The sequence below is a fragment of the Bufo bufo genome, chromosome 5 (assembly GCF_905171765.1).
Source record: "Bufo bufo chromosome 5, aBufBuf1.1, whole genome shotgun sequence".
NCBI classification, from domain to species: Eukaryota; Metazoa; Chordata; class Amphibia; order Anura; family Bufonidae; genus Bufo; species Bufo bufo.
In genome coordinates, this window is record NC_053393.1 from 497,541,477 (window position 1) to 497,554,695 (window position 13,219).

The following is a 13,219-nucleotide window of genomic DNA, read 5'->3' on the forward strand; positions in this document are numbered from 1 at the left end:
GAGGGCTGTGCAGCCCTCCAAAGAAATGCTACCCCACACCATTACTGAACCAATGCCAAACCGGTCATGCTGGAGGATGTTGCAGGCAGCAGAACGTTCTCCACGGCGTCTCCAGACTCTGTCACGTCTGTCACATGTGCTCAGTATGAACCTGCTTTCATCTGTGAAGAGCACAGGGCGCCAGTGGCGAATTTGCCAATCTTGGTGTTCTCTGGCAAATGCCAAACGTCCTGCACGGTGTTGGGCTGTAAGCACAACCCCCACCTGTGGACTTTGGGCCCTCATATCACCCTCATGGAGTCTGTTTCTGACCGTTTGAGCAGACACATGCACATTTGTGGCCTGCTGGAGGTCATTTTGCAGGGCTTTTCCTGTTCCTCCTTGCAAAAAGGCGGAGGTAGGGGTCCTGCTGCTGGGTTGTTGCCCTCCTATGGCCTCTTCCACGTCTCCTGATGTACTGGCCTGTCTCCTGGTAGCGCCTCCATGCTCTGGACACTACGCTGACAGACACAGCTAACCTTCTTGCCACAGCTCGCCATCCTGGATAAGCTGCACTACCTGAGCCACTTGTGTGGGTTGTAGACTCCGTCTCATGCTACCACTAGAGTGAAAGCACCGCCAGCATTCAAAAGTGACCAAAACATCAGCCAGGAAGCATAGGAACTGAGAAGTGGTCTGTGTTCACCACCTGCAGAACCACTCCTTTATTGGGGGTGTCTTGCTAATTGCCTATAATTTCCACCTGTTGTCTATCCTATTTGCACAACAGCATGTGAAATTGATTGTCACTCAGTGTTGCTTCCTAAGTGGACAGTTTGATTTCACAGAAGTGTGATTGACTTGGAGTTACATTGTGATGTTTAAGTGTTCCCTTTATTTTTTTGAGCAGTGTATTTTATGGTCTGCAAAAAACAGATCTGCAAAAAAAAAAAAAGAGATGACGTCTGTGTGCATTCCGTATGTAATGCGGACAATAATAGGACATGTTCTAGTTTTTGCGGAATGGCCATATGGAAACAGAATGCACACGGAGTAAGGGCTCATACACACGAATGTATTTTCTTTCCGTGTCCGTTCCGTTACTTTTGGGGACCATATACGGAACCATTTCAATGGGTACGCAAAAGAAACGGAAGGTACTCCTGTTTTGTAAGTGCAGCAAGATCCCTGCACTATGCCCTACATATCCTGATGCTTAGTTTATAATGTCTGGACCCATGAAAGGTCCTCTTTAATGCTGGGGGCATCAAACACTTCTGTTCTTAGCCATTGCCAAATTCAACTGCATTACAATACTGAGGCAGCTGAAGTAGGAGGACCCAACATGGCAGCAGGAGTAGGAGGACCCAACATGTCAGCGGGAGTAGGGTGGGTTCAGCATGCATGTTGGTACTTGCATCCCTGGATCCGATGAAAGCTGTAATGGCACCGGACGGGGTTACAAGCAAAGTGTACTTGGCTTGCATGCTGACCTGCATTCCCTGGATTTTATGTGGCTGTCATGGCCCATGAACAGGTAGGAACAAGAGTTAGGGACCACTCATGAGACAACCTTGACGCGGTGAGTGGCTTACTATGCTTTGGCCAAAATATAAACCAATGTCTCATCCAGCATGGAGGGCAGAGTGCTGGATGTAGTGTGCGATCACATTTGCATTTTCCGTTTGTATATGTATTTCGCCATAGTGATCTGCACCTACAGGCAGGTTGTGCTGACCCAACCCCTTATTTTTTTCTTTGTAGTATATATTGGAGGCGTGGCGATCTCCTTGGAGTCATTGCACACCTGACCAGTTAATCTGTCCTTGAGGCTGGTTTTAAAGTCAGTATAAAACTGAGTCTGCTTGTATAGAACCTACCATTAGCCATCTGGCTCCAGGAGAAGTATATGGTGGGTTCAGCATGCATGTTGGTACTTGCATCCCTGGATCCGATGAAAGCTGTAATGGCACCGGACGGGGTTACAAGCAAAGTGTACTTGGCTTGCATGCTGACCTGCATTCCCTGGATTTTATGTGGCTGTCATGGCCCATGAACAGGTAGGAACAAGAGTTAGGGACCACTCATGAGACAGCCTTGACGCGGTGAGTGGCTTACTATGCTTTGGCCAAAATATAAACCAATGTCTCATCCAGCATGGAGGGCAGAGTGCTGGATGTAGTGTGCGATCACATTTGCATTTTCCGGGAGTAGGGGGACGCAACATGTCAGCGGGAGTAGGGGGACACAACATGGCAGCGGGAGTAGGGGGACGCAACATGTCAGCGGGAGTAGGGGGACGCAACATGTCAGCGGGAGTAGGGGGACACAACATGTCAGCGGGAGTAGGGGGACACAACATGGCAGCGGGAGTAGGGGGACACAACATGGCAGCGGGACGCAACATGTCGGCAGGAGTAGGGGGACGCAACATGGCAGCATGCGCTGGCCACCAGAGGGGCACCTTCTGGAGAGGTATTTTGTGCTGCACTGCGGTGTTTTGCTCTGCTGGCGGTATTTTGTATGGCAACCAACATGGTATTGCTGGCCCTGCCTACTTGTGTTGGCACTGCCAGTTTGGACCCCCCTACAACATGGTGCCACTTTTTTTTTTTTTTGCCAGAGCCGCTTTAATCCCAGGGGACATTCTGGTGTTTTTCAGCGTTAGTGGCGGACACATTGGTAACTAAAAGGGCACCGATGATTCCTGCTGAAAACAATGGTGCCAGTCTTACCATCCGTGTCCGTGGACTTTTACATAAAGAGGCAGGAGCTGAACCTGAGCACCTGGTGATGTCATATATGGCTGTGGACTGGGTGACACTTCATGTACCCTCCTAGTAGCACATAGTGGTAAGGGTTACCTCAGTCAGCCTGCAGGAGTGTGCGAGACGGTGACGTCACGATGATGTCAGCAGCCGCACATATTAATAAGTGGCGTCAGCCCTAGGAGTGGGGACAGAGCAGCACAGCGAGGACAGAGCAGTCACCAGAGACGGTAAGAGGGCGCTGTCATGTATCTACTTCCAGGAGTCCTGTTCTCTGCCTGCAGTGCTGTAGACCATGGTGCCTGGGTACTACGACTCCCACCATGTCCTGCAGTTTCTCAGGTGCCGGGGCACCGCACGCTCTGGGAGGGTCTGCTGGGTGGGTTGGCGGAGAGGGGTGGTGGCCCGGGGTGTCAGCGGCCTCCCGGCTCCGCCTCCTCTGACGTAGATGCTGACGTCATGAGATTTCCTGGAATCTGGTTACAGCCGGAGAAATGGAAATGTTACACTCTAAACAAGATGTACATTGACGTCAGCGCGGGCAGCTTCATCATCACCGTCATCACCGTCATCAGCATGCTGCTCCCAGCCAGGCACACCGAGCCTTCTCTCTACACTTAACCGCTGCCAGACCGCACAGCACCGGGCAACATGTGGGGTGAGTGCCGGGCACTGGTTCCTGGCTGCCGGAAGGTGACCGCGCAGTCTGTATAGAGGCCTGAGCGAGAGAACCTTCACAGCCGCGATATTGTCATTGGTTATATACTGTGTATATGTATTATAATCTTATATATTTATCTAGTGTGTGTATACGGTATATATGTACCTGATGTATATATCTAGTGTATATATGTACCTAATGTATATATCTAGTGTGTATATACTGTATATATGTACCTAATGTATATATCTAGTGTGTATACGGTATATATGTACTTTATATCAAGTGTGTGTATATATGTACTTAATGTATATATCTAGTGTGTGTATACTGTGTGTATATGTGTATAATGTATGTCTAGTGTGTGTGTGTGTGTGTATACGGTATATATGTGCCTAATGTATATATCTAGTGTGTGTATACGGTATATATGTGCCTAATGTATATATCTAGTGTGTATACGGTATATATGTACCTAATGTATATATCTAGTGTGTATACTGTGTGTATATGTACTTAATATATATATATCTAGTGTGTGTACTGTGTGTATATGTACCTAATGTATATATCTAGTGTGTATACAGTATATATGTACCTAGTGTGTGTGTGTGTGTGTGTATATAATATATATATATATATGAATAAGAATACCGCGGCACTTCCATTATAGTGACATGTGCTTTATTCACCAAAGATGCGAACTTGTGTTTTTAAGTTTGGTATCTAGGGTTCGGGTTATCGAAGAATCGCGTTATGGATTTTAAATTCCGTTATGGTCCGTAATAGCGGAATCCATAACGCGATTTTTCGATAACCCGAACTTTAGACGCCAAACTTAAAACACAAGTTCACTCAACACTAGTCGCATCTTTGGTGAATAAAGCACATGTCACTATAATGGAAGTGCCGCGGTATTCTTATTGATGCATGGGTGGTAGGACCACCGCCCTCAACCGCTGGCACTCCGGTCGTACTTTGGTCTGGTGGTGCTGCCCACAAGTTTTTATTTTACCTAGTGTGTATACGGTATATATGTACAGTAGTGTGTGTGTATATAATGACTGTAATGGGGTCCGTTCAGTTTCCAGTTGGGAGTCCGCTTTATTAGTGGAGAATATACCCCTGTGTGTAGGACTTTTCTAGTCATGGTTTTTGACAGAATCTACGACTGAGGCCACAAATCACCCATAAAGCAACAATGCTGAAACATCAGTTTTTTGAATTCTGAGTTGTGTAGTCCCTCCATTATTCCTCCTGGAAATGTATATATCAATTGACAACTGGGTGTTACCATTCTCCTGTCAGTAGAGGGTGTCAGGGACACAAGGGGATTTTTTACAGCAAAAGCAACTAATGTTAGAACGATCCCTGTTAGAAGATGGAGAAATGCCAGATTTTAGTAATAATTCGAAAGTCACAACCAATATGGCTGCATTTCCTGTTGCGGAAATGGGGACTAAAACAAAAATTTACCAACTCTTGCCGTAACTCTTGCTATATGTAATTTGCATTGTGTTTCTCTAGGCCCCATGCAGACTTCTGTGTCAGTGTGAAAAGCACAGATCTGCAGAATAAATCCGTCCTGAGCGCAATCCACATTTTTCTCACTGCCATAACTAAAAATGACTATTCTTGTCCTCAATATGGACAAGAATCAGACATAATTTGCGAAACGGACACACAGATGCGTCCAGCTTTTTTTTTTTTTTTTTCTTTTACACAGACCCATAGAAATAAATGTGCAATCAATAACCAAAGGCGGCCTGGAGGCGGATGGAAAATGCGGTCCTGTGCGTGGGGCCTGAGTAGTGGACAGTGTACCAGGGTATTACTGTTTTAGCAGATGAGGCCACGTTCACACCTGTACCAGTTTTTCAATTTTTCGGTTCCATTCTAGAAAACCTGCAGCGCTGATCTTTCATAGGCCGGAAGTGAATGGCCCCCAACAGATCCCATGGACTGTAGCGGGACACATCGGGGCCAGGGAGCCTGCTATTTGATCAGACAAAAGGGCTCATGATCCTGCGCTACTTTGTCCAGATTTCTGAACAGAATCTGCGCAGAGCCTCCTAGATGTGAACAGAGCCCAAGTTATTCCTTATGGTTTGTAAGAGCTCTGCTTACTGCCGCAGTTTCCGTTCATCGTTCTGTCCTGGGCACGTGATGGACGCAGCTCTGATCACTGTACCGCCTCCGTAACGTGTCCTTCATGTCCCCAGGAAAGTAATTCATCCTTTGGGAGTAAACCATGAAGGTTCCTACTGGGTGACAGCAAGCAGAGATCTTGAAAACTGAGGAATGGATACTAGAAAACAGAAACTATTATCCCCCTTTAAACCTTGTTTGATTCTTTTTTGTTTTCTGGAGGGATGATGTCACACATCTACTGCTGATTCAGATGAGTGAGCCTGCGGCAGTGACGTCATCAGTGTGGGGGCGGGGTTGTATAACATAGCTGTGTAGTAGCTGGCTGCTGGAGACTAGCCTCCCTTTTCTAATGTAATATGGTAAAGATCCAACCGGGTCTACATGGATATGGGAGGAGGGAGCGCTCCACATCACAAATGACCCAACGCCTGTTAACGGGAACGTCTTTATTTTTCCATTGCAGCTGCCACAGGAGAGATGCCAGCGCACCAGATCCACACGCCGGGATCACTATTGTCTCAGGGAATAGTCGTGGCAGCGTCGTCCACAAGCTTGCACATCCCCCAGCAGATTGCAGAAGAAACGACGCGGAAGCGGGAGGTGCGACTGATGAAAAACAGGTAATTAGCCCAGACGGTAAATGTGGGGGAAGACCAAGACTACATGAGAAGCCCAAGATGCATGTCTATTCACCAGTGTCATGGAGCTCTGCATACCCCCAACATTACCAGTGCTGGGCATGGCAACATGAAAAGTGCCACTGTAGGCCACCCTGGAGTACTGCCGGGGGGTCACGTAGTCAGCATGGCCAGTGCAGGCTTCAGGAGCTACAGCGCTTTCCAGTTAGGTGAACCTTTTGGCGTATGCAGAGCTGTATGAACTTCCAGTGCATGCCAGGAGTTACACTTTATATACTCCTTCCCAGGATTTATACCTTGTTCTTCTGCACTTCCCATTGTGTGTTGCTTTGCATGGTTTGGTTGCCGGTGCTTAAAGGGGTTGCTTTGAAACTATTTTGGCAGCCCCCCTCTCCCTGCCGGACCTGTGGTGGGAAGCATACTTACCTGCTCCCTGCTGCTCTCTTCCACCTCCTTTGGTTCACCACCCTCCAGTTCTATGCTTATCAACTTCCAGAGTGGACAGGGGCCCCGTGTGCCGCTGCAGACAGGGACTTCCAGAGTGGACGGGGGCCCCGTGTGCCGCTGCAGACGGGGACCTCCAGAGTGGACGGGGGCCCCGTGTGCCGCTGCAGACGGGGACCTCCAGAGTGGACGGGGGCCCCGTGTGCCGCTGCAGACGGGGACCTCCAGAGTGGACGGGGGCCCCGTGTGCCGCTGCAGCCAATGACTTTGGCCCACAGGGGCATGTATGACCCCCGTCCATTCTGGAAGTTAACAAGCAGGGATCCAAAACATGGTAAACTGATGTTGCCAGCGGATAGCAGTATGCTTCACTCTACAGGTTCGAAGGGGGGGTGGGGGGGGACTGCCAAAAATGATTTCATAAGAGGATGGGTGATTGCAGATAGTTCTTCACAAACTACATATCCCATCTGTTCCCTGCATTTTTAGTTCAGTTCTCTCTTCACACTCTCCATGACCTCCTTTGGCTCCTGTTCTACATAATACTACACCTGGGTAGCATACAGATAATACTGTGACATATTTCTGCACATGCAGGATAGTGTGCGCTTCCTTTATAAATAGCGGGATGTGCCCATAAACATATACAGTACAGACCAAAAGTTTGGACACACCTTCTCATTCAAAGAGTTTTCTTTATTTTCATGACTATGAAGGCATCAAAACTATGAATTAACACATGTGGAATTATATACATAACAAACAAGTGTGAAACAACTGAAAATATGTCATATTCTAGGTTCTTCAAAGTAGCCACCTTTTGCTTTGATTACTGCTTTGCACACTCTTGGCATTCTCTTGATGAGCTTCAAGAGGTAGTCCCCTGAAATGGTCTTCCAACAGTCTTGAAGGAGTTCCCAGAGATGCTTTGGACTTGTTGGCCCTTTTGCCTTCATTCTGCGGTCCAGCTCACCCCAAACCATCTTGATTGGGTTCAGGTCCGGTGACTGTGGAGACCAGGTCATCTGGCGCAGCACCCCATCACTCTCCTTCATGGTCAAATAGCCCTTACTTTCAAAGTTTTCCCAATTTTTCGGCTGACTGACTGACCTTTATTTCTTAAAGTAATGATGGCCACTTGTTTTTTTTTACTTAGTTGCTTTTTTCTTGCCACAATACAAATTCTAACAGTCTATTCAGTAGGACTATCAGCTGTGTATCCATCTGACTTCTCCTCAATGCCACTGATGGTCCCAACCCCATTTATAAGGCAAGAAATCCCACTTATTAAACCTGACAGGGCACACCTGTGAAGTGAAAACCATTTCAGGGGACTACCTCTTGAAGCTCATCAAGAGAATGCCAAGAGTGTGCAAAGCAGTAATCAAAGCAAAAGGTGGCTACTTTGAAGAACCTAGAATATGACATATTTTCAGTTGTTTCACACTTGTTTGTTATGTATATAATTCCACATGTGTTAATTCATAGTTTTGATGCCTTCATAGTCATGAAAATAAAGAAAACTCTTTGAATGAGAAGGTGTGTCCAAACTTTTGGTCTGTACTGTACATCAGGGCAGTTATAAGTATTTAAATAACAAAATTTAAAAAGTCTGTCAGCAGTTTTGACCATGCTAATCTGCCGAGGAGAGCATTACAATCATACCTCCTTTTGAATATAAACTTTTATTCTGACAGGTTCTGCTCCTGTAAGTGCCCAGGAGGCAGATCTTCACTGGGAAATGCTCTGTCCATTGAGCAGTGACAGCTGTAGCATCCAACTAAGGGCTCATGCACACGACCGTTTTGCGGTCCGTTTTTCACGGATCCGTTGTTCCGTATCTGAGGTTTCTTTTTCTCTGATTTAAGTCCTCTTCCGTTCCGTTATTCCACAAAACATATTTGTATGGTTTCCGTATGCAATCCGTTTTTTGCGGAACGAAAACAGTAACGTATTAATCACCAAACACATTAACAATATGGGCTGGGCATAGCATTTCTACAGTATGGATCCGCAAAATACGGGTGACATACGGATGTGTTCCGTGTGCGTTCTGTATTTTTTTGCAGACCCATTGACTTGAATTGGGCCTCGGACCGTGATTTGCAGACAATAATAGGACATGCATTACTTTTTTGCGGAATGGAAATGGAATGCACACGGAGTACCTTCTGTTGTTTTTTGCGGACTCATTGAAGTGAATGGTTCCGCATACGGTCCGCAAAAAACCCGGACGGGAGCGGAAAGAAAATGCGTTCGTGTGCATGAGCCGTAAGAGAGCACTACAGCTGTCATTCAGAGCAAAGAGGAGGACATGTGAAACAGCTCAGCGCAAAGGGCACTTTACAGTGAAGCTCCGCCTCCTGGCCACTAACAGGAGTGGAACCTGGTAGAATAAATGTTCATCTTCACACTGCCCCTGATAAAAGACAAAAGGTATGTTTGTCCTGCTCTGCGGCCCCTGCTTGGTGCAGTCAGCAGATTAGCATGGTCAAAACTGCTGATAGTCTCCCTTTAAAGGACAGTTACTCTATTAATTCTATGGTCAAGTAAACCCAGTGAACCCCTATAAAGTATTGCATGTATTTTAGAATTATCTTTTAAAATCAGTCAGGCCTTATCTTCCCGGCAAGTCAACCCCTTTTATCTGAGGTCTGGCTTCAGAGACCCCCTGGCAAACAACTGATTTTAACCATAGCCGTTCCTGCCGTCTGATCTGATCATTGTAGAATTTTGTGGCCATTTGAATGAATGGTCATCTACGTAATAAATGAATGGCTCGCGTCCATCGGAGGGGCTCTATTCTGCTTATAGAGGGGGCCCTGAGCAAAGCACTTGGTGCCTCTGTGTTGCGTCACAGAAAAGCTTACAGAGGACGGTGGTAAGCGCGGTTTTCTTTCCTATCACTATGGCAGAAATATTTGATCAGTAGGGGCATGGCCGCTGGGACCACTCTATGTACATTAGTCTTTTTTCGTGATCTTAGGTTAGAAGCATGGCTATAGCACTAGCATTTACCAACACTTAAGAAAGGGTCCGCTTCTCCTTGCAGAGATCCAGCTAGTTGAAAATCTTTAGCGCAGTCCTCCCTGGGAAAACGTATTTAAAACTGCTTTCCTCCAGAAGAAATAAAGCTGTCTCGCTAGCGCCACCCATAGGTCACCGCCCTGTTAGATTTTTGAAATGGCCATGACTCGGGTGACTTGCTTTTCCAACGACCTGGCTTCATTCATATCTTTTGTTACTACATTGTATGCTGTTTGCAGGTGTCTTGGGCGTTTTTGTTTTTCATCTCCTGTCCTTAGATTCGACTTCCTTTCTCGGGCCTTAGCTTTGCATGCAGTTTGTCTTAGTCCTGTTGCAATCTTGCTTGCTGAAATGTGTGCATTGCATCATCCCGGCCCTGACTTCTTTCTGCTTTTATCCACGGACTCCGTGTTGTGCTCCCATTATGCTTTGCTCTCTCATGGCTCGTGTGTCCTTGAGGCTTCGCTGCGTTTCCGTGGATATCCGGCAGGCTCCATTGCATGGCCAGTGTGAAGGTGGAGGCCGCTCCTCGCGTTTCTCACCGTGGCTGCTGCCATATTTACACATTTTATGTCGGTCCTAGGGAAGCGGCTCGGGAATGTCGTAAAAAGAAGAAAGAATATGTGAAATGTCTGGAAAATCGCGTGGCGGTGCTTGAGAACCAGAACAAGACTCTGATTGAGGAACTGAAGGCCCTCAAAGATCTATATTGTCATAAAGCGGAGTAACTTTTTTGGACTTTGGACTTGGTTAGAGTCGTTGGCCTTAACGGTTGCATTTCGGACTCCAAGGTGGACTGCCATGAGTCTGGGAGGAAGTCCCGTTCATTTAGGTTTCCGACGAATCGGGAGTGTAAATCACAATATGAATTATTTTAATTCTTTGTAAGATAGTGTATTTTATATAATTGCATGCATCATTTTATTTTTTGATATTTTTGCCTTTCACCGCTTGCAGGGAAGCAGCGAAGGCATGTCGACTCAGGAGGAAAGAGTACATTAGATGCCTGGAGAGCCACAATGCCTTCCTGGAGATGCATAACCAGCAGCTGCTGAAGGAGCTGGAAGCTTATAGAAATCTGTATAGGAATAGTTCCTGCAGAAACTCCAACATTCCTTAAATATAGCTCTAGTTTGTCACAACTTGGCCTATTGTATATCTTTTATAGTAAATAGGAAAATCACCGAAAAGATGAGTAAAGCCTCTCTGTATATACTGTGTTCTTCTATAGGCGGATAGCTTTTTTTCACACATTTTAGGGTACTTTCACACTTGCATCGCCGGAACTGCTTGCCGGATCCGGCAATCTGCATGCAAACGGACAGCATTTGAAGACTGATGCGGATCCGTCTCACAAATGCATTGCAAGAACGGATCCGTCTGTCCGTTTGTCATACGGACAAACTGATCCGTTTCTATTTATTTTCACATTTTTCAAGGTCTGCGCAGACTGAAAGTGGCGGATCCGGCATTAAAAATACCGCAATGCCGGATCCGTCCTTATATATTCCTATGGAAAACAATGCCGGCATTCAGGCAAGTATTCAGTTCTTTTGGCCGAAGATAATACCGCAGCATCCTGGGGTTTTATCTCTGTCCTGAACAGTCAAAAAGACTGAACTGATGCATTCTGAACGGATTTCTCTCCATTCACAATGCATTAGGATAAAACTGATCAGTTCTTTTCCGGTATTGAGCCGCTAGGACGGAACTCTATGCCGGAAAAGAAAAACGCTAGTGTGAAGGTACCCTTACATGCCGTAACCTGGATTGTGACGCATACAATGTAATGTATTTGTTTCTTTTTACCAATTTTTAATGTTCTTTCTTAAAATGGCATCAAGTGTTGATACTCACGGTGCACCTCAGGAACAAACCTACGTATGATAAGGTTACCGCTGTTTGTCCATGTATGTTGGTCCATAACCTTTGTAAAAATTGTGTCGCTAACCGTACCGTTTTTGTAAGGCCTCATGCACACGACCGTATTTTTTGTCAGCATCTGATGCGCATTTTTGGGGGATTGGATACGGACCAATTCATTTCAATAGGGCTGCAAAAGATGCGGACAGTATACGACGTATGTCAGTTTCAAGGCCCCGCTAAAAAAAAATAATATATAGAACGTGTCCATATTGCGGGCAAGAATAGACATTTCTACAATAGTGAAGGACCTGTGGTGAAAGGTGCAGTTTGGACACGGTCGTATGCATGAGGCCTGAACCAGATATTGGATGACTACCATATATATTTATATTTGAAACCATGTCCTCTGAGCTTGTATTTGGTTTCCATGTCTACATTTTTAATTTTTTTTTCCTGTTTTAATACTTTTTTTTTTTATGTGACACTACCCATAATGCTTTGCATATTCTTGCATATTAAAGCAAAAAAATATTTGTAGCACTTCAAGCATGGATTCAAAGATGTTTAAAGCCAGAAAAATCTACAGAAGATTATTTTAAAGGGCTTCTGTCACCCCACTAAACATTTTTTTTTTTTTTTTTTTTTGGTTACTTATAATCCCTATCTTGCGATTTATGCATACATACTGTAATTAATCATTTTGGTTCAGCAGATTGTGTTAAAAACGTACTTTTAAAATATGCTAATTACCTTGCTACCAGCAAGTAGGACGGCTACCTGCTGGTAGCAGCCGCATTCTCCTATCCTAAAGACGCCCCCTCCGCATGTTGATTGACAGGGCCAGCGGACGGGATCTTTCTCTGCTGGCCCTGTTTGCATTCAAAATCTGGCGCCTGCGCCGTACCTGTCTTCAGTCGGCGCAGGCGCACTGAGAAGAGGATGCTCGCTCGGCCGTTCCTTCCTCAATGCGCCTGCGCCAGGTGTAGATGTGACGTCATCGGCGCAGGCGCATTGAGGATGGAGCGGCCGAGCGAGCGTCCGCCTCTCAGTGCGCCTGCGCCGACTGAATACCGTTACTGCGCAGGCGCGAGATCTTGATAGCAGACAGGACCAGCCAGAGGACGATCCCGTCCGCTGGCCCTGTCAATCAACATGCGGAGGGGGCGTCTTTAGGATAGGAGGATGCGGCTGCTACCAGCAAGTACCCGCCCTACTTGCTGGTAGCAAGGTAATTTGCATATTTTAAAAGTATGTTTTTAACAGAATCTGCTGAACCAAAATGATTAATTATAGTATGTATGCATAAATCGCAAGATAGGATTATAAGTAACAAAAAAAATGTTTAGTGGGGTGACAGAAGCCCTTTAAAGGTGTTTTCCGGTTCCCATCAATATCCTTTAAAATTATCATTTATGAAGTTAGCTATAATGTATTTCTTTTACCTTTATTGTTCCCATCTCCTATGTTAGGCTATCCATATCCATACATCTTATTTCCTGTAATGTTATGTCCATGGGTGTGTCAGTGATAGGGGAGTGTATATGTAACTAGCTGGTGGGAGGAGCTATGAACTAGTTAGGTGTTAGGGGCAGTGCTGGAGCTGCAGCAGAGGAAGGAGAAGTACATCATGGGTCCGGTTGGACACAGCAACTGGAACTGCTACATACAATATGTATAAAAACCAG

General features: G+C 45.9%; 1 protein-coding gene across 2 annotated transcripts; it reads left to right on the top strand.

Annotated features, from left to right (window-relative positions):
- The first annotated feature begins 3,198 nt into the window (after positions 1–3,198).
- Positions 3,199–10,810, top strand: CREM (cAMP responsive element modulator). Of its 2 annotated transcripts, none has more exons than XM_040434295.1 (3): positions 3,199–3,505; positions 6,023–6,179; positions 10,252–10,810. In XM_040434295.1, the coding sequence occupies exons 2-3, from the start codon at positions 6,037–6,039 to the stop codon at positions 10,394–10,396; spliced, it is 288 nt and encodes a 95-aa protein (XP_040290229.1). In that variant the 5' UTR covers positions 3,199–3,505; positions 6,023–6,036; the 3' UTR covers positions 10,397–10,810. The 2 variants fall into 2 exon arrangements, with proteins under 2 accessions (XP_040290229.1, XP_040290228.1); XM_040434294.1 differs by having other exon boundaries at positions 3,204–3,405.
- The last annotated feature ends 2,409 nt before the right edge of the window (positions 10,811–13,219 follow it).

Coding starts and splice junctions, on each gene's coding strand:
- CREM (XM_040434294.1), top strand. Junction 6,180..10,251: donor GTGCGACTGATGAAAAACAG/GTAATTAGCCCA, acceptor TGTCGGTCCTAG/GGAAGCGGCTCGGGAATGTC.